This window comes from Cervus canadensis, chromosome 10, assembly GCF_019320065.1.
Source record: "Cervus canadensis isolate Bull #8, Minnesota chromosome 10, ASM1932006v1, whole genome shotgun sequence".
In the NCBI taxonomy this organism is placed as follows: Eukaryota; Metazoa; Chordata; class Mammalia; order Artiodactyla; family Cervidae; genus Cervus; species Cervus canadensis.
This window is the reverse complement of record NC_057395.1, coordinates 37,003,875-37,030,290: the sequence shown is the minus strand read 5'-3', so window position 1 is coordinate 37,030,290 and position 26,416 is coordinate 37,003,875. Positions and strand designations below refer to the sequence as shown.

At 37.9% G+C, this 26,416-nt stretch overlaps 1 protein-coding gene across 2 annotated transcripts; it reads left to right on the top strand.

Annotated features, from left to right (window-relative positions):
- On the top strand, positions 1 to 26,030 carry LOC122448225 (mitochondrial poly(A) polymerase). 2 transcript variants are annotated; one of them, XM_043479385.1, is made up of 9 exons: positions 1 to 187; positions 4,741 to 4,913; positions 5,450 to 5,683; positions 7,331 to 7,555; positions 13,953 to 14,164; positions 16,364 to 16,590; positions 23,364 to 23,456; positions 23,537 to 23,610; positions 25,278 to 26,030. In XM_043479385.1, exons 1-9 carry the CDS (start codon positions 34 to 36, stop codon positions 25,635 to 25,637), a joined length of 1,752 nt encoding a protein of 583 aa, XP_043335320.1. In that variant the 5' UTR covers positions 1 to 33; the 3' UTR covers positions 25,638 to 26,030. The 2 variants fall into 2 exon arrangements, with proteins under 2 accessions (XP_043335320.1, XP_043335322.1); XM_043479387.1 differs by lacking the exon at positions 1 to 187 and adding an exon at positions 235 to 497.
- Positions 26,031 to 26,416: the final 386 nt, after the last annotated feature.

Genomic DNA, 26,416 nt, shown 5'->3' with positions numbered 1-26,416 from the left:
CGCCCCTTAGTTCGTGCTGCTGCCTCTTTGACAATGGCGGCTCGCGGCGTCGGGCTGTTGACCCGTTTGTCCCTGCGCGCTCAGAGAAGCCAAGTCCAGTGCCCTCTTCGCAGGCTTCTCAGTTGCCCAGGAACGGTGGCCGCAGACCTCAGGAGGGAAGAGCAGTCCTCGGGGAGCGCGGAGACAGGTGTGGTGCCGGGGCTGTAGCCGCGATCTGCCTCGGGCCAGGGCAGAAGGAAGAGTCTGGAGTCGCGGGCGGGCGCTTGACCTGTGGAAGCGGCCGGGGAGCCTTTGGCCATCGGAGAGGCCATGTCCCGACCTCGTCTGACCGCGCTCGGGGTATCTAGAGCCGCCGCCGTGGCTCGTGGTAGTAGCGGGGTTTGTGACATTTCTGCCTTCGGGGACTCCGTGTCCAGCAATGAAGTCGTTCAAGGCTCGTTTGCAGGCCAGGAACACAATTTGCCAGTGTTTGACAGTTTGGCGAAACATTGTTGCCGGTAATGGTAGTGCTTCCACAGTTCCTTTTTCGGTAGCTTCCTCGCTCACAAACGTAACTGATTTTGATGCTCACAGGTTTCTGACGGAGGCCGAGCGAAGCCTTGATGAATGAGTAACTGGGATCCCTGGTCCTCCAGTGGAGGCTCTGCCTCTAAAGTTACTGCCTTTTGCTTTATTCTTCTGGCCATTTTGAACAAAATCAGCTTGGTAACAGATCTGCAGGGGCTGGAACAGGCAGGAGTTTTAAGTTTATGTGTTGGTGTGTTCAGAAGTCTGGCCACCCCTCTTGAGACCTAAGAGATGCCTGTATGCTATTTACAATTCTTAAAGCAATCTAGCAGGAGTTGTATCATTGTTTCCATTTTAGAGATGTAGACAGAGGCCCAAGGTGCTGAGTGGTTTGCAGCTGAGTTGATTTATACCTCGAGTCCCGCTGTTAAACATAATGTGTTGATTTTACCATTTCTTGGAGCTGTAGTTTTAAGGTATGAAATTATTTCTGGGAACAGCTCTAAAAAAGGCTAAACAAGGAAAGTGTTTTTCCTTAAAATAAATGATAGGGTTGCTGTCCTCATCAGACTGAGAGACTCGTTGACAGTGAGTGGGAAATATTACTTCATATGAAAGTTCATTGAAATGTTGATTGGATTGTGTGTAGTAGAAACTGCTTCTGTTAGAAACTCTCTAAGTGACTGGAAATTTGAGTAAGGCTTCTGCCAAAGAAGCTATTATAATTTAACATGACTATAGTGGCTTAATTTTAGAGTATTTTCATATGCTTTTTGAGATACAGAACTATGTGAACTCAGTTTGGAAGGAATTATTATTACTCCATTTTATAGATGTAGAAACAAGTTAGTCCAAGTGGCGAGTAAGTGGTTCAAGCTTACTCAGCTATTCAGTAGCAAAGGTAAGAATAAACCCTTCTGATTCCAAAGCTTCATTTAGTAGAACTTTTTTGTTTTCTTTAGGAAATGTGTTTCATTTTGTATCATTAGGGTAATATGACTGGCTAAATATTTAGAGATTCTTGTGAGGCATAATAAGTAACAAAATCCTCATTTGAATTGCTTTCCTATTTTTAAAGAGAAAAAGGTGATTACTCTATGTAATTTTATAATTAGAAGAAAATTGAGAAATACCCTGTTGAGTTATTCACTCAGTGTGAGAACTCATTGCCAAAGTTTTGCTAGTTACATTTTCTAGTAACAAGGAACACACTGTTTCATAAATCAGTCAGTTCACTTTTGATGAGGCTCCGATGGCTGGAAAATATTTATAATGAGCTAAAGCTACTAATTTCCCATTTCCCTGTTGGTCTTGGTTTTGACATAGCTTTCGTGTGAGAAATGGAAAGAACCCTGATTTAAGAACAAGAATTTGTATTGTTCAGGACTCTGGGTGCAGATGACAGCAACTAACTCAAATTAAAGGGAGGATACACCAACCATGGAACCAAACTCCAGAAGGAGACGTGACTGCTTTAAGGTCACCTGGATGGGTGTGATGAGAGTGAGTTATTTCCGCCCCTGTTGTTTGGCGGCCTCCTTATCTCAGGTTCTTCTTCTACAGGAGTTGTTCATGGTAGGTGGGGAGGAATGGCCCCTAGTAGCTTGCAACTTTGTCCAATGGGAGAATAATCTTTTGCCTGAATTTGAAAGATCCTAAGAAAGAGTTTTTGATCATCACCCGAACCCCACCCCACCACCCTCACCTACTGGACCAAGAGGAGCTGTTTCAAATCATTTGAGAGTCCTGGCCCGCCTAGTGGGACATGGGCACATGTATGGGAAGACAGCTATTGACAGCCGCCCCCTACAACCTCACAGACAGGGTTGTGTGTTACCAGAACAGGGGACATGTGTCAGGCAACCAAGGAGCAGCTAAACTCTGCAGGAGGCTACCCAGCTTGTTAGATGTTTGATTTGTTTTTTCATCATTAATGATACTTACCCTGTCTATCTGAAAAGGTTATTAGGAGATTCAGAAGAGAATGTTTTTGTGAAAACTGGAAAGTGCTGCACCAGTGGAAGGATAGCTGTCGTGTTCACATTGGTTTGTTTCCAGGTTGTAAATCTCTACTTTCTTTGCAGTGCTTCTCTACCAGAGTTTTAGACCTTTTATTACTTCTTTCCAGATGCTCTCTGGTTAATCAGCATCCTTCAGATCCCTCTGTCTGGAGGAGAGCATGTACTCCACGTGTGGCCTGACCAGTGAATAGTGAAAAAGTGCCAGTACCCCTCGAACTTGGATTTTATATCTGTATCTATCTTCTCCCCATTCTCACCCCAGAAGCTGATACATTCCCTTGGCTTATATTGAACTTTCATCAAATCACATTTTTGTTCTTCTTTTATACATCTACGGTTAGCTGATCCCTCCCCTCCTCCCACCCCGCCCCACCCCCGTTGTGTGCTTGTATGTTTATGTTGTTTTTTATTCTAAATGAAGGGCAATATTCTCTGTGTTTTTGCTTATCAGATTGTTATCACGACCACTGCAAATTTGAATGTCTTAAAATATTAGCACTTACTACTTTTTCCTTCCAACTTTGTGTTCTTTGTACATTTGACAGCCTTTTTACAAGGTAATGAACTTATATTACCTGAACTTCCTGACCCCTCTTTCATGACTTTGTTCTGTCTACATCATTCGTACTTTCTGTTGTTCAAGGCCAGAGCTGTTAGTCCTGTAGACTCTGCCTTCCCCCCTCACCTCCTGTCTTCTCAAGCATGTTTCTCTATCATTCATCAAACTTCTCGAGCTCCTTCTCAAATTCAGTTTCTGTGTCTCCTCAGTAGTCCACCTGCAGGCAGATACTGACAAGTGCAAAGACAGTGTATACTGCTGACATTGCAGTGTTGCTTGTGATAGTGAGAAAGGTAAACCATCTCAATATTTATCATAGAGGATTAAATCTCAATATTTATCATAGAGGATTAATTAAATTACCATAAATATCCAAGAATACTTATGCAATTATTTTTTTCGCAATTATTTTTAAAATGAGGTAAATATATATCTACTGATGTGAAAAGATATGACAGTGTATTAAATATTTAAAAGCATATTACAGAACAGAATATACAGTACATTTTCAGTAATTTCAGTTGTGTGAAAAATGTTTATCTCTGGAGAGGTACAGATGTATATGTTTATATATGCCTTGCAAATATCTGGAAAAGTATCACACTTAATACTTGGGTATTAGAACTGGAGGAGCATTTATACATTTACTCTATGAAATTTTGCAGTTTAATTTTACTTTTACAATTAGCAGTTGAACATCAGTGTAGACTCAGTAAATAGCAGCAACAAAAAGATGGAGGTGGTAATTACAACTGGAAGAGTGGATGAGAAAAACTTGGACCATTAAAAAAAGGAAATAGGGACCAGGTGGAAAGGCTGTCAGTAGACTGAGGTCATCCCTGTCCTCAGGAGGGAAGACAGGTTCTCTTCTGTGTTGTTAAAATAAATACAACACTGTGACTGACATTCTTCCAGAGATGTTGAAGTGAGGTATTACAGAGTGGAGGCGATTCTGCCAAGAAGAGTCAGAAGTCTCCACAGACCCGAGCACAATTTGCAGGATGAATGGGAGTTTGTGAGACAGAAAATGAGGAGGTGGGCATTGCAGCCGGAGAGAAGAGTCTGTGAAAAGTTCATAGTGTGTGTGATGATGTTGTGTGAAGAGCACTGTAGGTAAGCAGTGTGGAGAAGGAGGAGGTGGCGGAAGTTGAGGTGGATGAGAAGGGGCCAAGGTGCTGGGAGCTTCATACTCAGGCCATGGAGCTTAGACCGGACTGGAAACACAGCAAGAAGTCAAAGAATAAGGCTTTCTTAAAAAGATTATTTTATAAAGAGGACTTTGGCACCTTTGTTTCATTGCACTCAGGCTTGTAAGAATTTCATTTAGATTTTGAAATGTTACAGCTTATATAGACTTACTATGTGTGTATTTATAAAAGTGGTTTTACTTTGAAAATTTTGTGGAACAGTTCCTTTTTAGCACTGTTCATTGAATGTAGTCAATCAAAACAGTGGACAGTTTAATGGTAATCACAAGGGAATGGTAATAGAAAGATTGAGAGGAGCACAACTTCACTTTGATAAAGGAGGAGAAGAAATAAGATGAGGTTAGGATAAAGTTGACTGTAGTCAAGTGTACAGTCTTTATATACCTTATCAAGAGACGCTTTAAATTTTACGTGTGTGTTGGTAATGTCTTTGTCTCATTCATAGACTCTGAAGACAGGACTCCAAAAAAGAGATTCTCTGAGGTGCAAAACGAGAGACGAGAGCAGGCTCAGCGGACTGTGTTGATCCACTGCCCAAACAAAATCGATGAGAAAAAGTTTCTCAAGTTCTTAGCCCAGCACGGACCTATTAACAGCCACTTCTTCTATGAAAGTTTTGTAAGTGTTTGAGAAACAGTCTGACTTAACAGTCATATATATTTTTTTAAGTTATCTTTTGCTCTGTTGCCTCTGCAATATGGTAAAGTTATATTTTCTGTTGATATCCTATAGCTTTCTTTATCTTTAATGAGGTTTTTTTTCTTTATCTTTTTCTTTAATGATTTTTTTTTAATATGAGAAGTCCTTATAGGGGTATTACAGAATTATAAGCAGAATTATAACTGAATCATAATTTGACTACTTTAAATCATTCCATTATCTTAGGCACTGGAGCCAGTGGGAGATCTTTTTTTTACCTTTTGATTTTCTGTGTCAGCATTATTTTCAGCTTCACATACCATTTTATAGTGTTCCTTTTATTATTCTGCTTATAATGGTTTAAAACCATTGCTTGTGTGCATACCATTGTAGATTTTAATAATGAACATTTTTCATGTTGTGATAGTTGCTTTGAAATATGAACTAAAACACTATTAGTTTAAAAATATTAATAGTATTTAGGAATGTGTTCTATTCTTATGTTTTTGATCTAGGGTCTTTACGCTGTTATAGAATTTTGTCAGAAGGAAAGTGTAACTTCATTGCAGAATATAACTCGGACTCCAAGCCTGGGCCCAGAGGCTGCAATTCCATTCAAGTCACGTTACTTCAATTTAAAATTGAGAAATTCATCAAACCAGACTTCTGAACTGTCAAGTATTCAATGTAGTAACCAGTCTTCTCCTTCAAGCAAGAAGCTTTATCAGTTACTTTGTTGTGCAGAAAGTGTAAGTTTTTAGGTATACTTCCCCAACTTGATATATGTGTGTTTGACTTGTTTTGCACATTTTAAGTTTTTATTATTAAATATTCAAATTACAGAGCATACTGACCAAGTGAAAAGTAAAACCAATCCTTCTCCACTCCTTACCTGGTGCACCATTTGTAATCATAAGTAATCACATTCTTCCAAAGTTTTGGGCCTTTGGATTATTCTAGTTTTCTTTCTCTTGTCAACATGACATATAATTGTATATGATATTCTTTTTGTAAACTAAAAGATCTTATTTCTGTTTTTTTCTCTTTTTTTCTGCTCTAAGGTTTGTAGTTGTTGGTCAGTCGCTCAGTTGTATCTGACTGTGACGCCATGGACTGCAGCACGCCAGGTTTCCCTGTCCTATACCATCTCCCAGAGTTTGCTCAAACTCATGTCCATCTAGTTGGTGATACCACCATCTCATCCTCTGTCACCCCCTTCTCCTCTTGGCTTCAGTCTTTCCCAGCATCAGGGTCTTTTCCAATGAGTTGGCTCTTCGCATCAGGTGACTAAAGTATTGGCGCTTCAGCTTCAGCCTCAGTCCTTCCAATGAATATTCAGGACTGATTTCCTTTAGGATGGACTGGTTTGATCTCCTTACTGTCCAAGGGACTCTCCAGAGTCTTCTCGAACACCACAGTTCGAAAGCATCAATTCTTCGGCACTCAGCCTTCTTTATGGTTCAACTCTCACATCTGTACATGACTACTGGAAAAACCGTAGCTGTAACTATATGGACCTTTGTTGGCCAAATAATGTCTCTGCTTTTTAATATGCTGTCTAGGTTGGTCATAGCCTTTTTTCCAAGAAGAAAGTGTCTTTTAATTTCATGGCTGCGGTCACCATCTGCAGTGATTTTGGAGCCCAAGAAAATAAAGTCTGTCACTGTTCCCATTGTTTCCCCTTTTATTTGCCATGAAGCTATGGGACCAGATGCCATGATGTTTATGTTAGTTTTGATTTTTCTTACAGGCTTGTCAAAGGTTTAGCTAGTTCTTTTCAAGAATATCTTTATGGTTTTATTTATCAAAGTATACTATTTGGGGGTATTGATTTTTCTAATTTTAAAAACTTCTAAGCTTTTATATTTCCTCTACTTTGTGGGCCTTTAAGGCTGTGGTTTTTATTTTAAATATGAATATTTAAGCTCCAGCAGGCACCTTCATGGTATGATCATTTTAACACCAGTCTCCTAGGGAACATACAGGATTGTTGTTCTAAGGAACTGGGGGATCATGGGCCTTCATTCCTGAAACTGCTGCTTTCTAGTGTTCCTTGCCTTTAACATTGGCTCTCCTCTCCCCTGCAACGTCCTTTAAATGTCCAGCTTTGTGGTGGTTTCTACCTCCTCTACTAGAGCACTTTACATTTTCCCGAAGCAATACTTTATACTCAGTGCCTAAGAAAAGTAGTAGTTTTAATTCTAGCCAACTTTTATTTTGCTGGTATCCTTCCTCATTCTTCAGTACAAAGGGCATTTTTAATAAGGCTCAATGTAAAAAGATTGTGTATTTTTAAAGTCGTTCTCCTAAGCCATCAAATATCTGAAATAAAATGACCATTATGCAACATGACCTGAACATTTTCTGTATTTTGTTGTTTTGTTTTGGCCAGCTAGGTAGATGATCAGCTGAACACTCTGTTGAGGGAATTCCAGCTCACAGAGGAGAACACCAGGCTCCGGTATCTCACCTGCTCTCTCATTGAAGACGTAGCGGCTGCGTACTTTCCGGACTGTGCAGTCAGACCCTTTGGCTCCTCAGTGAATAGTTTCGGGAAACTAGGATGTGATTTGGACATGTTTTTGGATCTAGATGAAATTGGAAAATTTACTGCTCAAAAGGTAACTGCATTTCTTTAAATCACAAAGTTAAAATTATTAGAAGAAATAAAGGAAATCTTTGGACTTAATAAGATTATAACTTGATTTCTAAGCTTAAGAGGCAGTGTGGTAACAGAATAAAGTCTACTTGATATTGCTTCTTTGGAATTGTAAAATCTTCTTTGCATTGGTCTAATATGTGAGCATTTTTTTGTGAATATCTTAAACATGTAATAGAATGATTGTTCCCCTCGGGGGTTGAGAAACTTTTTGGGTAGATCAAGGTTACTTACTGTGTTTTTCAGATTATGTGTATATTAACTAATCATTTTGTCTGTATAACCTAGTTACTGAAATACTTTTTACATCTCATGTTATTTGCTTCCATTCATTTCTCAGAATTCTTCTGATTTTTACAGTATTCAAAGACTATGTTAGCTACATTTCAGTGTATGATTATTATGCCTTTTTATTGGGTTGTTCATGTATCATTGTTATGTCCATCATCTCTATAAATGCCTTTTCTTTGAATTCTTTTTTGTTTATTAAGATGGCCATTTGTTATCTGTTTCAGAAACCTTCTTCTGTATCACTATTTTCAGCTTTCACATTTTTGTTCAGTTGCTAAGTCATGTCTGACTCTTTTGAGACCCTATGGGCTGCAGTATGCCAGGCTTCCCTGTCCTTCACTCTCCCCTGGAGCTTGTTCACACCCATGTCCATGGAGTCAGTGATCCATCCAACCATCTCATCGTCTGTTGCCCCTTCTCCTCCTGCCCTCAATCTTTCCCAGCATCAGGGTCTTTTCCAATGAGAAGCTATGGTTTTTCCAGTAGTCATGTATGGATGTGAGAGTTGGACTATAAAGAAAGCTGAGCACCAAAGAATTGATGGTTTTGAACTGTGGTGTGGAGAAGACTCTTGAGAGTCCCTTAGACTGCAAGGAGATCCAACCAGTCCATCTAAAGGAAATCAGTCCTGAATATTCATTGGAAGGACCGATACTGAAGCTGAAACTCCAATACTTCAGTCACCTGATGCAAAGAACTGACTCATTGGAGTGATTTTGAAGCCCAAGAAAAGAAAATCTGTCACTGTTTCCACTTTTTACCCATCTATTTGCCATCAAGTGATGGGGCAGGATGCCATGATCTTAGTTTTTTGAATGTTGAGTTTTAAGTCAGCTTTTTCAGTCTTTCATCCTCATCAAGAGGCTCTTTCTGAGATTGTTGATATTTCTCTCAGCAACATAACATATGTTGTTATATTTTGGGTATAAATAGCAAATCACTGAATTTTATGCTTTTACTCCTATCTTTGAGTATTTTTATTTATTATTACTGGTACAATTTGATTTTATTTCTACTATTTAATTTTTTATTTCCCATTTTCTATGCTTTTCCTTTGCTTTTTCTTCCTTTCCTCCTCCTGTTGAATTCTTTCTTTATTCTGTCCTTTCATCTCTTACTTTCTTTCCACTTACAGTTTAGAGATTTTATATCCCATTTATGGTTTATTAACATGCATGTCTGACAGAGTGAAGTTAATCAGTGTGTCTGGTATCATCCCAAACAATATAATAGGGGCTTTAATTACAACTTTGATTTGGAAAAACTTCTGTGTTTTTGTACAATCTTAGATTTCTATGACGGTTCTTTCCTATGTATTTCAAACTAATGATCTCTGTGTGACTATCCAGTTGAATCTTCAAACTTAACATTTTGAAAACAAAAGTTTATCTTCATTTCCTTGTTAATATTCTTAAGTTCTTATGAAAGTTCTTATTTATGTGTCACATGTTTATTAGTGGCATTTTAGCTTTCCTGATATTTGCTGTCACCTAAGCAAAGAAATCTAAGCTAATCTTTTAGGCCTGCCTCTTCATTTACATCCTCAAAGCTGCAGTCACAGGGTCCCTTATAAATTCTCAGTTAAATGATTATAACAACATCTTGCTTTCCATGTATTCCTCGCCTCATGCCTTGGTATTCTAGCCCTCAGGTTCTGCTGAAGTTACCTTAAAACACAGATCATCCACAAACTTAGAACTGTTCTTTTTAACATAGAATTGAAATGATCTGTTTCATAATTCATTTTAGTGATAATTTCTCATTCTCTATCTTCACACACCCAGTTTTTCAGTCACATCATTTAATTACCTAACTGTAAGGCACTTTTATGATGTGGGTAACAACTAAACGATTGTTATATCTCTCCAGTGAGGAGTGCTATTTCCTTCCATTCCTGACCGCCATTCCTAAGCGTCTTGCAAGGCCTAGTTCTGATTCCACCTTCTTAAAACCATACTTGATTTTTTTTTCTCTGCTCCAGTCAAAATTAATCACTCCTTTTTTGCAGTGTCTTGCTCATCTTTCTGTCTCCAGATTCCTCCTGGGTTACATTTAGTTAGTGGTTGATCTGTGTCTCTCACTGTATCATAAACGTGGGCAGAACAAGGACCATTTCTGTTCATTTTCTCATCCCATACAGTGCCTATATGCTCGGTGTATAATTACAGAGTCAAAACTGGCCAAGGAATATAAAACATATCACAGTGAAACGGATCAGTCTTATTAAGACTAACATGCTTTTAATACTTGAAGTTGTATTAAATTCCTGGCAGGGACACTTAAGTTATATTAGGTTATTTTTATATTAAATAATTAACATGGCTAACAATATGTTGTGATGGTGAAAGCTTGGGCTCAGGAGCCACACTGCAGATTAATAATTCTTCTACTTACAGCTGTGTGACAATGGATAGGTTATTTACCTTCTCTGTGCCTTGATTTTCTTAGCTGTAAAACTGGATTGGTGCTATAGAACCAACTCATAGAATGTTTGAGAGGATTGGGAGACAGTAAGAAACAGTTTTTTTCTGTTGGAAGGAGACGAAGGAGTTGGAAACTTAGTTGGATGTTAGATTTCTGGACTAGAGAGCTATTTAGAAAAAAAGTATTTTAAAAGACAGTGGTCCAGTCTCACTAAACCATTTGACATAATTTTGTATGTAGGTTTAACTTAAGCAGTGTTGTTATATACTTATATTCTGAAATATGTGCTTATATAAGATTGTAATAGCTTTGCTAATAGAAACATTTTAGAAATACAATGAAAAACAGGAGCGTTTTTTAATTTTAATTTTTAAATAAATAAAAATAAATTAACAACAACAACACAAAAAGCAGGACTACTTTTAAGTCTGTCTTCCATACGAGCAGCTTCTTTGATTGCTGTATGCCGTTATGGACCTCTCCTTCCTCTTGGTGCTCTGTGTCTCGGTATCCCACCTTGGTTTGTAATTCTTGGGACTTGTTTTATTCTTCAGCCTGAGTTGAGGACAGTTAGGAAGAGATTATAACTAAATCTATATATATGTCTTAGCTTCAGTCTACTGTATCCTTTTAAAAATGGCTGCAGAATAGTCTATTGAATGAATGTACCATAATTTATTTCATAACCAGTCCTTTTTTGTTAGTTAGGGAGCAGTATCTTTTTTCCTGCTTTATTGCCAACTATAGTAGGTAATATTCTTCGGTTGTGCATAACAGAAACCAATCCAGAGCAGCTTAAACAAACGGAAGAAGTAGAGGAAGCATCCTAGAACTCAGGAGTCAGGAATCAGGAGTGTGGGTGAGTCCTAGGAAAAGACTAGAACTAAGGTATAAATGACCAACAATCCACGAAGGGTCTGTTTCTCTCCATGTTTTGCTTTGTTTAATATCTTCCACCCCTTCACTCTCCTTTCCCCACCCCACTTTGATTTTCTTTACATTTTCATCCTGGTGGTATAGCATGTGCCTGCCCCGAATTTTCTTAGTTCTATTTCAGCCACGTGGGAGCCTCTGACCCTCAGTTGCAGTTCCTGGTGGAAACACTGGGTGGTGATGGGGAGCCTCCGTGGTGCTTCTGTCCGCAACCCTGTCTGGTCCGCGTGCTTTGTCAGGGCCTTGATCCTTTCAGGAGGAATGAGTTCTTGAAGAGGGGTGGGTTGAAGGTAGAGGGCTTTAAGCTAGATAGAGTTTTTAGAAGGTATCTACCACACAAATAGTGCTGCAGTGAGCGAACAGCTTTGTAAATCTGCTCATTTGTATTAGCATTCCTTTGGGGTGATTTCCTAGGATTTTAGTAACTAATCAAAATCTTACATATTCAGAGTTTTGCTATTTCAATATTGAAGTTGTCCCAAAAGTATGTCCCAGTTTACACTCCTCTTGTCAGGATAGGTGTGTTTCTCCTCACCCACCAAAGCTGGTCCTGTCAGCCTTTTTGTTTTTGCCAGACTGATAATCAAAAAAAACTCATTGCTATTTTAATTTCTTCTTAGTTTCTGGAAAACAAGAGCATCTTTTATGATGTTTCTTGCTCAGTTTTATTTCTTCTGTTAATTTCTTATTCAAATGTTTTTGGCCATTTGTAGAATTACGCTCTGTGCAAACCCTTCATAAATTAGGGACATGATCCCTTTATATGACATGTATTATTGTCTTCATTTGTCTTCTATCTAGTAATAAATATGCTTGACCTTAAGATGGTTTTCATTTTTATTCATTCATATTCTTTTGTGTGTTCTGGAATTTTGTGTCATGCTTAGAGAATCCTTTACTCTATGATTGTATAAACATTCTGCCATTGTATTCTGGTATTTTATTGATTAAAACCTTTTTTATTGAAGTTTATGCTCCATGTTGAATTTACTTTGGTTTTGAACTAGCCTAGTTTCTTTTTTTGATGGCCACTTATTCTTTCAATAGCATTTCTGCAGTAATTTGCAGAGTTCATTTTATTAACTATTAAATGCCTATAGTTACATCTAGTTATATTGTCTGTTTCCTTCTGTTGATCTGCTGTTCTCATGCATGTACTTCCTGTTATAACTACTGTGGGTTTGCAGATCTTATGAAAGTGGAAAGGCTGACTTGGGAAGGGCATGTATATGTTCACAGAGTCTGTGGTTCTACATGTAGTATTACATAAGTCAATTATAAAAAGCCAATGATCTTTCAAGGTAGTATTTTATACTCTAGAGAATCAAAAGACAACTGAAGATTTTTTTTAATGTTTTTATTGAAGTATAAGTTGATTTACAGTGTCGTGTTCATTCTGGCACACAGCAAAGTGATTCAATTATATTGTGTCTATTCTTTTGCATGTTCTTTTCCATTATGATTTATCACAGGGTAGTTAATATAGTTATCTGTGCTATACAGTAGGACCTTGTTGTTCATTTTATATATAGCAGTTTGTATGTGCTAATTCTAAACTGCTAATTTATCCCTTCCCTATCCCCATGCCCTTTGGTACCATAAGTTTGTTTTCTATGTCTGTGAGTCTGTTTCTGTTTTATAAATAAGTGTATTTGTATCATTTTAAATTCCACATATAAGTGGTGTCATATATTTGTTGTTCTCCTTCTGACTTCATGGTAATCTTTGGTCCATTTATGTTGTGTACATAGCATTATTTCGTTCTTTTTTATGGCTGAGTACTATTCCCGTGTGTGTGTGTGTGTGAGTGACTGTATATCCCATCATCTTTATCCATTCATCTGTCAGTGGACATTTAGGTTGCTGCTATGTCTCATCTGCTGTAAATAGTGCTGCCATGAGCATTGGGGTGCATGTATCTTTTCAGATTTTTCTCCAGATAAATGCTCAAGAGATGGAGTTTTGGATCATATGGTAGCTCTATTTTTGTTTTTTAAAAGAACCTCTATATTGTTTTCCATAGTGGCTTCACCAATTTGCATTTCCACGAAGAGTGTAGGAGGGTTCCCTTTTCACCCTCTCCAGCATTTATTATTTGTAGACTTTTTAATGATGGTTGTTCTGACTGGTGTGAGGTGATATTTAATTGTTTTTTAATTTTTAATTGAAGGATAATTGCTTTACAATATTGGTTTCTGCCATACATCAACATGAATCAGCCATAGATATACATATGTCCCCTCCCTCTTGGACCTCCCTCCCACCTAATTTTAGCTTTGATTTACATTTCTCTAGTAATTAGTGATGTTGAGCATCTTTTCATATGCCTATTGGCCATCTGTGTGTCTTCTTTGGAGAAATGTCTATTTAAGTCTTATATGCACTTTTTGATTGGGTCTTTTTTTGTTTGTTTCTGTTTTTGTCATTGAGTTGTATGAGCCATTTGTATGTATTGGCCCTTGTCCAGTCGAACTATTTGCAAATATTTTCTCCTAGTCTGTTGATTGTCTTTTCATTTTGACAATTGAGGATTTTTGGTCTGCTTTTGGCTGTGATTGCATGGAGAATTTTTTGCGTCTGTATGGTTATTAATTTTTTGTTTTGTGTGTGTGTGTTTTGACCAGAAATGACTTAGAGCATCCTTTTAGAAAAGTTTCAGAAGTTCCTTTTTATTAAAAAAGCTCCTATTTGCTAATGTTTTTATTATTCAGACCTCAGGAAATTTTCTGATGGAATTTCAAGTGAAAAACGTTCCTTCGGAAAGAGTTGCGACTCAGAAGATCCTGTCTGTGATAGGAGAGTGCTTAGACCAGTTTGTCCCAGGCTGCGTGGGAGTACAGAAAATACTGAATGCCCGTTGTCCCCTTGTCAGGTTCTCACACCAGGCCTCTGGATTTCAGTGTGATTTGACTACTAACAACAGGTATGGTCTCTTACTATCTTAAATGAATGTTACAAGGTATTAGCATAGTTTTTCTTGTGCAGAAACAGTGATTTTTGACTCTTGGATATGCTTTACTAGTAATTTTTTTTAAACGTGAAAACTTGAAAAGTAGGAAGTACTTTCTCTTATACTATATATATCTATTGGGAGTTTTTTTTTGGTGTTCTTAATAAAATGTTAAGATACTGTGTTAAAATGTTAACATACCTAACAAACATCTTCTGAGAACTGTGTTTCATTGTTCCTATTTATGTAGCCTGATAACAACTCAAAAGTTCCTGAGTATCTAGCCTTCTAGTTTACTTAGAAAGTAAAGTGGCATCTTGAATTTGTCCTCGGAATTGCCTCCAGATATAGTCAAGTTTGTGTCAAACAGATGGTGGACTGAGCAGCCTAATAAGACTGCATAGTTTTCTTCAGCATGTTTTCATTTTATTATCAACCTGTTTGCTTAAAAAAGGGGGGGTAATGAGAGTGACAAGTTCTTTTATGCTCTGATAACTTTTCTTTGGTTCTCAGTAGGGAAAACTTCTCAGTTGCGACGTTTGTTTCTTTATACTCTAGTATGCTCATTGCATGCATTCATCTCCCTGTACTGTTTGTTAAATAATCATAACTAAAAATAGATTCAGAAAATCCAGTCTAGAGCAGTTTTGAATAAACTCAAGTGTTCACTAACAAGTCAGTGCTAAGTACTTCTGAATTTCTCTCAAGTGGCTCATAGAGTAAAAATAAATAAAAACACATACTATACTTTCTATCATTACTATATTTTCTTTATAGTATGTAAGTCAAATAAAATGACTTTTATCTTTGTAGTAGTGTTATTTTCATTGTCTTGTTGCCATAGTTTTTAAAAATTTATTTAATATGCATCAGACTTTTTATACTTGCATATTTCTTTATACTTGCATGTTTTTTTTATATCAGATACCTTGTACTGTGTGTTTTTTTAAGCTATTTATTTTTCAGCTTAATTTAGCTTCATTTACATAGCTAAAACATTTAATCACCATGAATTTCTAATCTGCCATTTCCTCTCCTTTCCTTAAACTCAGGAAGTGCCACCCATGATGGTACTTCGTAGGCAGTTTGGAGTTGATACTGTGAAATAACATGTGCCCTCTCTTGGGTCTTTGAGAAATTATAAGACATGTCTTGATCATTAGGAACTTAATTTTAAAATATTTCTTATAACTCTTTGCATTATAACATATGACTAGAAGACTTAGAAAATAGGCTCTGAAGACTGATTTCTTAATACATATTTAATCTTCCTGAGTTGTGGTTTTTATAAATAGTATACTTAAGTAATTTTGGCTGAATTTTAAAAGACTTATATTTTCTTGATAAAATAAGTATAGTATTTCCCTTGTCTGTGGAAGGACTAGATAATCTCCTTTTCCCATTCTGAAGTGTCCTGATTTGGATGGTAAAGTATAAGGGTAGGTCACCTATAATCAATCCATAACAAGATCAAATTGTTTTCAAAATTCAGTTATCAGGAAATCTTTGTCATATTTTTCTTCCTGTGGCGAGTGCAAATCCTACAAATGACTTCATTTCCCTTCCAGCTTCATCTGATAGGAAGATCAGAAACATCATGCAGCACCGTTTTAATTACTCTGCAGAACCGTTGGATTGGAATGCCTATAGCCCAGATAGATTCTGATTCTGACTTTGTTCATTCTTTCTCTGTCTCCTCTGCATGTATCCTCAGTGCCCCCTAAAACACTAGAAAAGCTGTGGGTACAACAAATAAACACAGGAATTAATGATGACTCAAAACAGAAAAGGACTAGTTAATCTACATGTGCAACTAAAGTATGCAGTCTCTTACTTACAGACTTGCCTGTGTCTTTATTGATAGTTAATGAACAGCACTTAGGTATTATTTCACTTATTACATCATGTTTAGGAACTTTGATTTAAAATTTTTAAGTTTGATAACTGCATTGTGGTTGTCAGTATTTAGAAGAATGTTTTAATGGTAATGAAAGGTTACCATTCATATTAAATGTTATATTGCAGATACATAATGCATTTGATGATCTGCTCTTATTGTTCTGAATATGTTTAGATAGAGTAAGATAGATATGTGCCCAGGTTTGTGTTTTGTTCTACTCTGGGATCATAATTTGGGGGGTTGAAAATTTCTGTTATTTTTTTCTTTCAAAGGATTGCCTTGAAAAGTTCTGAACTGCTTTACATGTATGGTGCCCTGGACTCGCGGGTTAGAGCCTTGGTGTTCAGTGTCCGATGCTGGGCTCGAGCACATTCGTTAACGAGTAGTATTCCTGGTGCTTGGATTACAAATTTCTCCCTCACCATGATGGTCATCTTTTTTCTCCAGAGGAGGTCACCTCCTGTTCTTCCAACACTAGACTACCTAAAAACCCTTGCAGGTGAGACGCAAAGCATCTGTTTTCTCTCTAACCGTTTGAATGGATAGCATTACCATGTGTTATCAAAGCCATGTGTATGTTTGTTTATTGTTCAGTTGCTCAGTCAGGTAACTCTTTGCAGCCCCATGGACTGCAGCATACCAGGCCTCCCTGTCCTTCACTATGTACTGGAGTTTGCTCAAACTCATGTCCATTGAATTGATGATGCCATCCAACCATCTCATCCTCTGTCTCCTCCTTCTCCTCCTGCCTTCAGTCTTTCTCAGCATCAGGGTCTTTTCCAGTGAGTCGGCTCTTTGCATCAAGTGGCCAAAGTATTGGAGCTTCAGCATCAGTCCTTCCAATGAATATTCAGGGTTGACTTCTGTTAGGATTGATCTCCTTGCTGTCCAAGGGACTCTCCAGAGTCTTCTCTAGCACCACAGTTCGAAAGTATCAGTTTTTGGATACTCTGTTTAAGGGTCATGTATTTTCAAAGTGTTGTGCCTCTATTAATAAAATCTGAAAGCTGTTAATTTTCTTAATGTCCACCAGGGGTCATGAGAGCTGATGATTTGTGAAGCTGAAGCCTTTAAAATTTTTCAAGCGCTCTGTCTTGCTATGTCAGTTGGCAACATTGTTTACCATCTCCTGAGCCAGTTGGAGCCTCTGCTGGCTTGACCAAGTTTGGAATGACCTTGGAGAAAAATATATCCCAGATGCAGCTTCTGATTGGAGCCCAGCTTACAAATGGCTTTCCAAGTTTGAAGCTATTTCCAGATTTCTCTTAGAAATGCCAAAAACCGTTTCATGGTGTTTCAAGGTCCTAAATTTTTTTTTTGGTTGAAAGTTTATAGGCAATTTTAAGTGAATGGCTTTAGAATTAGTATACTATTTAATTTGTGTTTTAAATAAATTGAAATTTTGATAGGCTGCTGGAGGAGATACTAAAGTATTACAGTCTTAAATTATGAAAGGAAGATAATTCAGGGATTTACTCAGAAAATGTATATGCACTCCATCTTCTGCCCCTCCTATATATTGCTGCCAGATAATTCTTTTAAAGTACACTCCTAAAGTGGCCCTGTTTAAAGGGATTTTAAAAGGATTTTTTTCCCTAGAGAATAAACCCCAGGCAGTTGGCTTAGCTTTGTATTATATAGGATGTTCACCTGTAACTATTTTTCCAGCCTCTTCTCCCACTGTTTCTCTTCATGTATTCCCACATTTCAGCCAATAACATGTTCATAACATTTCCTCTTAGCTCCTTTTTTTACGATATTTGTTTTTCATCCTGGAACATGCCTTTTCTTATCTATAAATTCTTTTAAGTTCACTTCTGTGACACTTCTCTTATTATTCAAATTAGAAGTAATCTCTTCTTTCCTGCAAACACTAAGTGTTGGTACCACTTGAAAGTAAGCTTTAAAAAAGCTCTGTGTGGTAGGTTATGGAAAGTAGGAAATTTAGAGGGAGGTAGAGCTGTGGGCCTGTATCTCACCTTTGAGGTCCATGCCTGTGTTCATCTCCTCATTCGGTGTCATTCATTCACTCTGGATCTATTGGCTACAAACTATGTTTCAGGTGTGGTTTTTGGTGCAGTGGTTTATATAGACAGTGTTCTCAGGCAACGCTTAAATCTAGTAAAGAGATAAGATGCACACAAACAGAAAACCTGGGTAGATCTCACCTGTTAGCAGCCTGGAAAGATCACTTCCTGTTCAGTCCTGCTGTATGCGCTGATGCTTAAGACTACTTTCCTAGAAACTATTTGGGGAAGTATCATGGATTTTGGAGTTCAGAAGCAAAGAAAGAATAGAAACTGAAAAAAGGAGGCTGCTTTGAAGCAGATTTATGTTGGCGACACACCATCACACCTTGGTGGTTCTCTTCCACCCCTGCCGCTGTCAGGCCCTTCACATCCCTGCCTGGGGACATTTGCACAGCTTTTCCCTTCCCACTGCTCTGTTCTTAACTAACAGTGATTTTCAGAAATTCACATCTAATTGTAGTATTCACTCTCCTGAAATCCTTTCAGTAATTTCCTATTATCTTTTAAAATTTCCACTAATTGTTTTAGAAAAAGAATATGATTTGTGAACAAATTTAAAATGACATGTTGAGTTTTTATTCCAAATCTATTTTAAGCCAAATATAAGTTTATTCACATTCTATGGCATCAAAACATTCCTTTGATAGGAATTCTTTTATTTTCTACTTAAAAATACCAAGTTGGTTGTTTAACATTTTTCATGCTCATTCTTAAACATGGTCAGAGAAATCAGGCCATTTCAGTTGCTTTTTTCCACGTAGCAAATTATAGGTGTAAATTACTAATAAATGTAAAAGTGAACTTGATATAATTGTTGCTACTTTTTGATCATTGATCTTTGAACTTCTAGTGAAATCTTGAACTTGCTATGGAATACTTTTTCATAGGTAAATGTGTGTATGAAGGATGTGGTAAAGATAATTTAGAAGAATGTATCTAAATTTTTTTTTCTACTCATTTATGTATTCTTCAAAATCCATGCTTTTTATACTTTCTGATTTTAACCAGGGGTCCCAGACTGATGTATCTTCAACAGTATATGGCTAAGAATAAAAACAGTGTTAAACTGTGAAATCATCGCCATCGTGGGAACTCTGTGGTTCATGAGCTGAGGGTCTTGAGTCTTGTTACAGTCTTGAGTCTTGGCACAGTCTTCGTAACTGTGCCTCTCGTTTGATATTCAGATAGAGCCTATCAATTTGTATTGTTTCAAAAAGAAGAAAGTAAAAGAGTAAGCTTGCTTGATTGCCTGCTAGTTTATTAGTAGAAGGCAGTGTCAGTTTGTGGAACACCTGTCAGCACTTCTAGGACTTTGTCATCCACTGTTTGAAATCTGGAAGTTGAAGTCCAGACCTTCTAGCCTTGCGTTTAGGGTCCCTCACGACCTTTGTCTTCCTCCTCTTCTTGTACCTTCTCTCCTCTTTGCAGCTCAGGAGCTGCAGTTCTCCACGCTCCGCACAGATCCTAGAGCCTCTGCACTTCTGCATATCTTGTGCCTTCGCCTGCAGTGGCTTCTTCTCCTGCCTTCTCTTTTTACCCGGAGAAACCCATCCCGATCAAGCCAGGGAAGAGAAAAGGCAAACCCAGTCCAGAATCTGACTTGTTAAGTCTTTCCTGGCTTCCTCTCTCCTCCCTTCCTTCTAGGAAGTGGTGCCCTGTTGCCTACCAAACACCTGGAACACACCTGTATTATGACAACTATTAGATTGTTGTTCTTTGATCTGGCTGCCTTGACCAAGTGTTTCTAGGTCAGGCTGTCTGCTTTGTCTCTGCATTTTCCACTCCTGGCTTAGAGGAGTTCAGTAAATAGATTCAGATGATTGGATGAATATTTTAAAGTTGAAGGCTGTTTGTACTGAGCACGATGGCAGCTTTCATATTTTGATTATTCTTGAAGTTTTGTTTCTTTATGTTCTCTTACAGTCTCTACTACTTTCCCCCATGTGTCTCTTTTATTTTCTTGTGTTTTCTGTCTTGTTTTGGCTTTGGTCCCTTTGTAATATTTACTTCTGTGCTTAATGCTTTTAATCCAGCATCTTCCTCTCATAATCAGTCATTTGATTAGAGTTCTTTTGTTTAGGACTCCTGTTTTTCTTTCCTATGATGAATTAAAGGTTTCAAGAAGAAATAAATGGGTGGTACTTTCAGCAAGTTTGATGCAGAGACCCCAACATAGAAGAGAGCTTTAGTTGCTCATTCTCCGTGACCCAGTGACAATTCATTGAGTTCCAGGCACTTGGCTGAAATTTTTTTTGCATCATCTAAGTTTCCTATGTTAGAACATGCTCTTTCAGTCTTTTTTTCTGGAAGAGAAGGCCTGGCTTCTAACATGCTGAAACTTTGGCGTTTATTACACCATTTATTGTGTTTAGAACAGTTTTCCCACCCTCAAACGTGTCTTGCATCTCCCAGTATAGAGATTCTTCCTTGTACTGTCTCCAGGATAAACCTGACATTTTCTGTCAGGAAGAGACCTGGGGGTCTCACTGCTCTAAGCATCAGGCATCCAGGCTGGGTCCTTCTGGTCAGATCTGGCACTTCAGCTGCCAAGCTGTTGGGGGCTCTGCCTGAATGTCTGGTTTCTTCTTGGCTTTCTTTACTGCTAGTTTAGGACCCAGTGTTCTCAGATCTCTCTCAGTCATTGCTGCTTGTCCATCAGTTCTTCAACGTAAAATTTTTGGTTGCTCTTGTCTTTCCTATTCTCCATCTTTAAGATTTTATGTCATTTTACTCTCATTTCAGTAATGCTTTGGGGTGAAGGTAGATGCTGAGTTTATATCACCATCTTTACCCCAGAGCATGTGCTCTGAAACAACATGTAGGTGCCACCCAGAGGGGCTGAGTGTCACTGGCATGTGTGGCCTGGTGGGAGGGGTAATAGGACTTGACCTTGTCTCTAGATCACCAGTGTTTCATACAATACTTTTAAGAAGTAATTTCCATAGAAATGAGCAGAGAGAAATAGGGTGTCATAGGAGCTTCCCAGGTGGCTGGGCGATAAGGAATCCACCTGCCAGTGCAGAAGATGTCCCTGATTTGGGGAGATCCCCTAGGGTAGGAAAGGGCAGCCCTCTCCAGTGTTCTTCCTGGGAAATCCCATGGACAGAGGAGCATGGTGGGCTACAGTCCGTGGGGTCGCAAAGAGTTGGACATGACAGACGACTGAGCATGCACACATACAGCAGGGTGTCATATGTTTGAATAGGTTGAGAATGATTTCTCTACGGCAGCATGGTTCAGTAGAGCTTCCTGTCATCACGTTGTCCATTTGGCAGCCACTTGTTACCTGTGGCTAGTTTAGTGCAGTTGCTTAGTCATGTCCGACTCTTTGCGACCCCATGAATCGCAGCACGCCAGGCCTCCCTGTCTATCACCAACTCCCGGAGTTTACCCAAACTCATGTCCATCGACTCAGTGATGCCATCCAGCCATCTCATCCTCAGTCATCCCCTTCTCCTCCTACCCCCAATCCTTACCAGCATCAGGGTCTTTTCCAATGAGTCCACTCTTCGCATGAGGTGGCCAAAGTATTGAAGTTTCAGCTTCAGTAGGCACTGGAAATATAACCATATATTAGTGTGACTAAGGAACTGAATTTTTTAATGGCTTTCATTTGTATATTAGCTCAATAGCAGAAAAACAGAAGCGAGAGTCAAAAGGGAGAAGACTTAACAGCTGAGTTGTTTCCTGGGTTTGAATGCCTTAGGGGTTTTGAAAAAACAAAACTGGCCCTGTCTTAAATCAGGGGATCGTTTTTTTCCTTCAAGTTTTACTACTTTCTGTTAAAAACTTTTTCTGGTGAAGACCAATAGTTATAGACACAGTCTGTTTTTCATCACTGTACATTCCTAGAAGTATTCAGTACTTTAATGCAGATATACTTTAATGTGGATTTACTTTTTTGTTGGAAATATATTCCTGGAAAAAAGAAAAATAAGACATAGCAGCTAAAAGAGCATCAGTATATATGACTGGCCTGCTGATAATTTGAAATAATAAGGCATGTGCCTGGGTCCCAGGAAAAATAAATCTAAATGGACCTGTATATAAATTCTTCAGTTGTATAACAGTGCACATAAAATTTGCTGTTAAAATGAGTAACGATTAGTTTTAGAATATAGAATCAGTTGTAGAGTCTGGAATGATTTTTGAGTACTTAAGTCAGTAACCAGGGTTTTAACCAAAAAAAACCCAAAACCACACCAAAAAAAGGGAGGCAGTAGTTTGAAGAAACCTTGTTTTATCTCTTTCTGAATTTCTCTCTGGCTATTATAATCATTCAAAGTCAAATATCAGCAACCATTCAGATTCTTGGTTATGTGCTTGCTGTATGCTGGACAGTGTTGTTGTGGACTGGCCAGTAGGAAGAGGGAAGGTCATCACTGCCTTGGACTGGGCAGTGGTCTCTCTAGTCCCAGACTGGGGTCATGGAGTGGATAGCATGCTTGCAGCCACTGTGTGGTCAGGTGCTTGCTGATGGAGCGTGGGACAAAAGGCTGGGCGCCCCCTTCCGGTTAGGAAAGGAGAAAGCCCTTTCAGTGGCGGTTGATTAGACTTCTAAGAGTGGGAGTTTGTTTGCCTGCATGTTGTACAGTGGAAGGTGGATTAGAATGGATGAAGGATTTCATGGTGGGTGTATATTTATCCGTAACTAGGGAAACGATTCCCTCTAAAGATGTAAATACTGTTAGGAAAGGTGAATTGTGTGAGTCTACTGTGCTGTTAAATGAGTCATACTGAATCCCAGTCACTGCAGAGGCCTGCCTCTTTGAAATTACCAGAAGTTTTTCAGAACTCTTAGAACATCCAGTTTGTATGTGTCTTGGATGAGTTGTTGAAAGTAAATGCACAAAAGGATAATAAGACTGAAAATGGAGATCTAAATTAAATATAATTGATCAAAGATAGTACCAGGATTTAAGTGGGTGAAAGATGGGAACGGTCTACATTTTCATTTATTATTAGAAAACTGATGACCTCAGAGGATAGATTACGAATCATTGAGTGTTGATGGACAGTCTGTTCACCAAAGTTCATGTAAGGTTAATTTTACTGTAGCATAATTGCTCTCAAATCCTTTTTAATGGAGTTTTAATCCTACTATTTATACTGTATATAAAAAACTCTGACCAAGAATAGGACATGTTAATCTATAGCTTTGATTTGTGTGATTATAAATTTCTGAAGTAGGGAATATCTTTGAAACAGAATGTGAAATATTTTCCATTTCTGTTTATTTAAGATGCAGAAGATAAGTGTATAATAGAAGGCTACAACTGTACATTTGTTCGTGACTTGAATAGAATTAAACCTTCAGGAAACACAGAAACACTAGGTAGGTGTTTTCCTTTTTCTTGTTCCTTTTTGGACTGAAATAGACTTTCTTATTATCTTCCTTGTTTTATTTTCTTACAGAATTACTACTGAAAGAATTTTTTGAGTATTTTGGAAATTTCGCATTCAATAAAAATTCCATTAATATTCGGCAGGTAAGTACTATTTAATGTTTCGTTATTAGGTATATGGTCTTCTACTGTACTAATATTTAATGAGTGTAGTTTTCAAAGCATTCTAACAAATGTCATTGCATGTCAACTCTATGATGATAGAGAGTAATAAAAAAATTGACACCTAGTGGAGCTACATGACTTGGGCTGAGATATCATCTAGTAGACCAATTCTTTTCAGCATCTGTCTTTGTCAGTTTGCCGTGATATCTTTGTCATCACCTACTACTAAGACTGTATCCTTCAAAATATGGAATATATTCTAAAAAGCTTTTTAGAAAGCATAATTTCATATACACTTCTCTTTAAACCAGATTGAGTTTCTTTGGAAGAAATGGAATACCTAGTCCCAAAGATAGATTTTAATAATTCCCTCAGTTTGAGCCCTTAGGGTTTAATTTACTTAGGCAAGTGAATTTATGATTTTGGTTCATCTGAGTAGGTGGAATGACAGACATTTTCCATAAAAGAAGAGCCATCAGAGCAAACTCCAAGCAGAATCTGTTTACAAGTGGAGGATACGTGAGATGGCCTCCAGGTTTATTCTGTTTAGCATGTGGATATTTGGTTACAGCCCATGTAAGACTAGCTTTATAAAACACATACTCAGATATTCTTTTTTGTTGTTTTTTCAACTCTCCTTTTTTCATCCTTTCCTGACCCTTATCCTGTTCATGGAGACCTTGCTTAAAAAAGAAAAAAAGAGAGGAAAAGTGTGGGATAGAGAGGGTAAGAGACACAGAGCTCTGGAATGCAGTCTAAAAGAAAAAGGTCATAGAACACAGGAAGTGCTTTCCCCTATATATACCGTCACTACTCAGGGCTCAGAGATAATGATAGGGCAGGACCCCTGCTGGACAGTGGCTTGAGAGGCATTAGGGGATTAACAGGGGCTGCTCACGTTGGAGACTCCTGACTTGGTTTTGTAGTATTTATGTATGTGATATCATTTGAAAGAGGAAAAGATTATATAGATTAGTGGATCACTGATGTTCATGAGTCAGCTCTGGCTTTTCTTTTTAATTCTATGAGATATCTCACCTGGCAGAGCCTTATTTAAGTCGAATCTTTAGCAATGTATATAGGAAGCTTTTAATGTTTTAAAATACGTAATGAATAATCCTTTGTTCCTTCCCTTCCTTTCTCATTTCATACTTGTGAAACATTAATTATTATATTTAATTTAAGGCTTCTAACTCTGTGTGCTTCTATTTTGTGTGTGATAGGTATGTTTTTAGGAAGTCCCCAAAATAACTATCTTCTGCCATTTTTCTTTTCCGTATTTCTTTTCCTTCCCAGCTCTATTCTGTTAGATAAACGTTATGTTAAAAATACTTTTATTGGTTGACTTAGTCCAGATACCTCTCATCGGAGCAGTGACATCATCATCCATAGCTCATAAACCTAATTTATTTTTCTCTAAAGAGCACTCATAAAACTACAGTGGAAAAAGCCAGTCAGAAGTACACACACATACAGTAACACATAACATGCATACATACCGAGCTCCCTTGGGAAAGAGATCCTTTACTCTGTAAAGTTAGTGCTGGTGTTTTATGTGTTTTTGACATTTTATTAAACCAAACAGTTTTTATATCTGAGCCCTTAATATATTCATACATCTTTTTCTTCCTGGTAATGATCTACAGGGAAAGGAACAGAACAAACCAGAATCTTCTCCGCTGCACATTCAGAATCCTTTTGAAACTTCTCTCAACGTTAGCAAAAATGTAAGTCAAAGCCAACTGCAAAAATTTGTGGATCTGGCCAGAGAAAGTGCCTGGATTTTACATCAGGAAGGTAAAGACCGCCCTTCGCCATCAAGTAATCAGCCTTGGGGGTTGGCAGCCCTGCTGCTACCTTCTGTAGCAAATAATGTGTCTCTTTCCAAGAAGAAAAAGAAGCCTGCAAGTGAAAGAATTAAAAACTTGTTGGATTCCATAAAAAGTAGCAGTGCAGAAAATTCCACAGCCACTAATGGGAGAAGAGCAATTAGCACTCAGGCATGATGGCTGTTTATTTGCTTTCAGAACTGGTTTTGTCCTGTAAGCTGGTTGCTGACTGCCTGGAAGAACCGTGCGAAGCCCTGGCAAGTCATTCTTCCATCCAGTGTCTCTCTTCTCATGATCTTCCTGTTGGGCCCTTTAAACTGGTCTGAGATTCTGCGATATGTTCAGTCTGAAAGCAGTGGCACCATATGAAAACGCTAGCCATAGGAACAGGTGAAAGAAGATTAGAATGTACTTCAGATAAAATATACAAAGCAGGTGGGAAAAATCAGTCTTAGAATCAAACCATTGTTGATATCCACATCAGTCTCTGGGTGTAAATCATTTAAAGGGACTTCTAGATATGTACATACGTAGGCAATGAATACAATAAAGTTGAGAAGTTTGATAGTACTCTTTCATTTTGTATTCTTCCAAATATTCTCTCACATATAAATAAAAACATATTGGTACTGATTTCCAAAAACGTTCGTATTTTTAAAAGAGATGAATGTAGACACTTCAGTTAGTACATTCTAGATATTCTAAGCTAAATAGATAAAAATATTGGTACTCTGTATTTAAAAATATTAATTAGTTTTTCTATCTTCAAAAATAAAATCCTTTTTCTACTAGTATGTGATATTCCAATATTCCTTCAGTGTTGTTTGAGAATTCCTTTCTTCCTGTGGGAAATAGATAATACTGAAATATAGTTTCCTTTATATTCCCTGTAGAGTGACTTTCAGTTTATGAAGCAAATAGTATAGTGTCGGAGAACACAGACTTGAGCCAGACTG

Bases quoted from the DNA above. Each gene is read 5' to 3' on its own strand.
- LOC122448225 (XM_043479385.1), top strand. From the start codon at position 34: ATGGCGGCTCGCGGCGTCGGGCTGTTGACCCGTTTGTCCCTGCGCGCT. The intron at 4,914-5,449 runs GTAAGTGTTTGA...TTTTTGATCTAG, and splicing joins ACTTCTTCTATGAAAGTTTT to GGTCTTTACGCTGTTATAGA. The intron at 14,165-16,363 runs GTATGGTCTCTT...TTTCTTTCAAAG, and splicing joins GATTTGACTACTAACAACAG to GATTGCCTTGAAAAGTTCTG.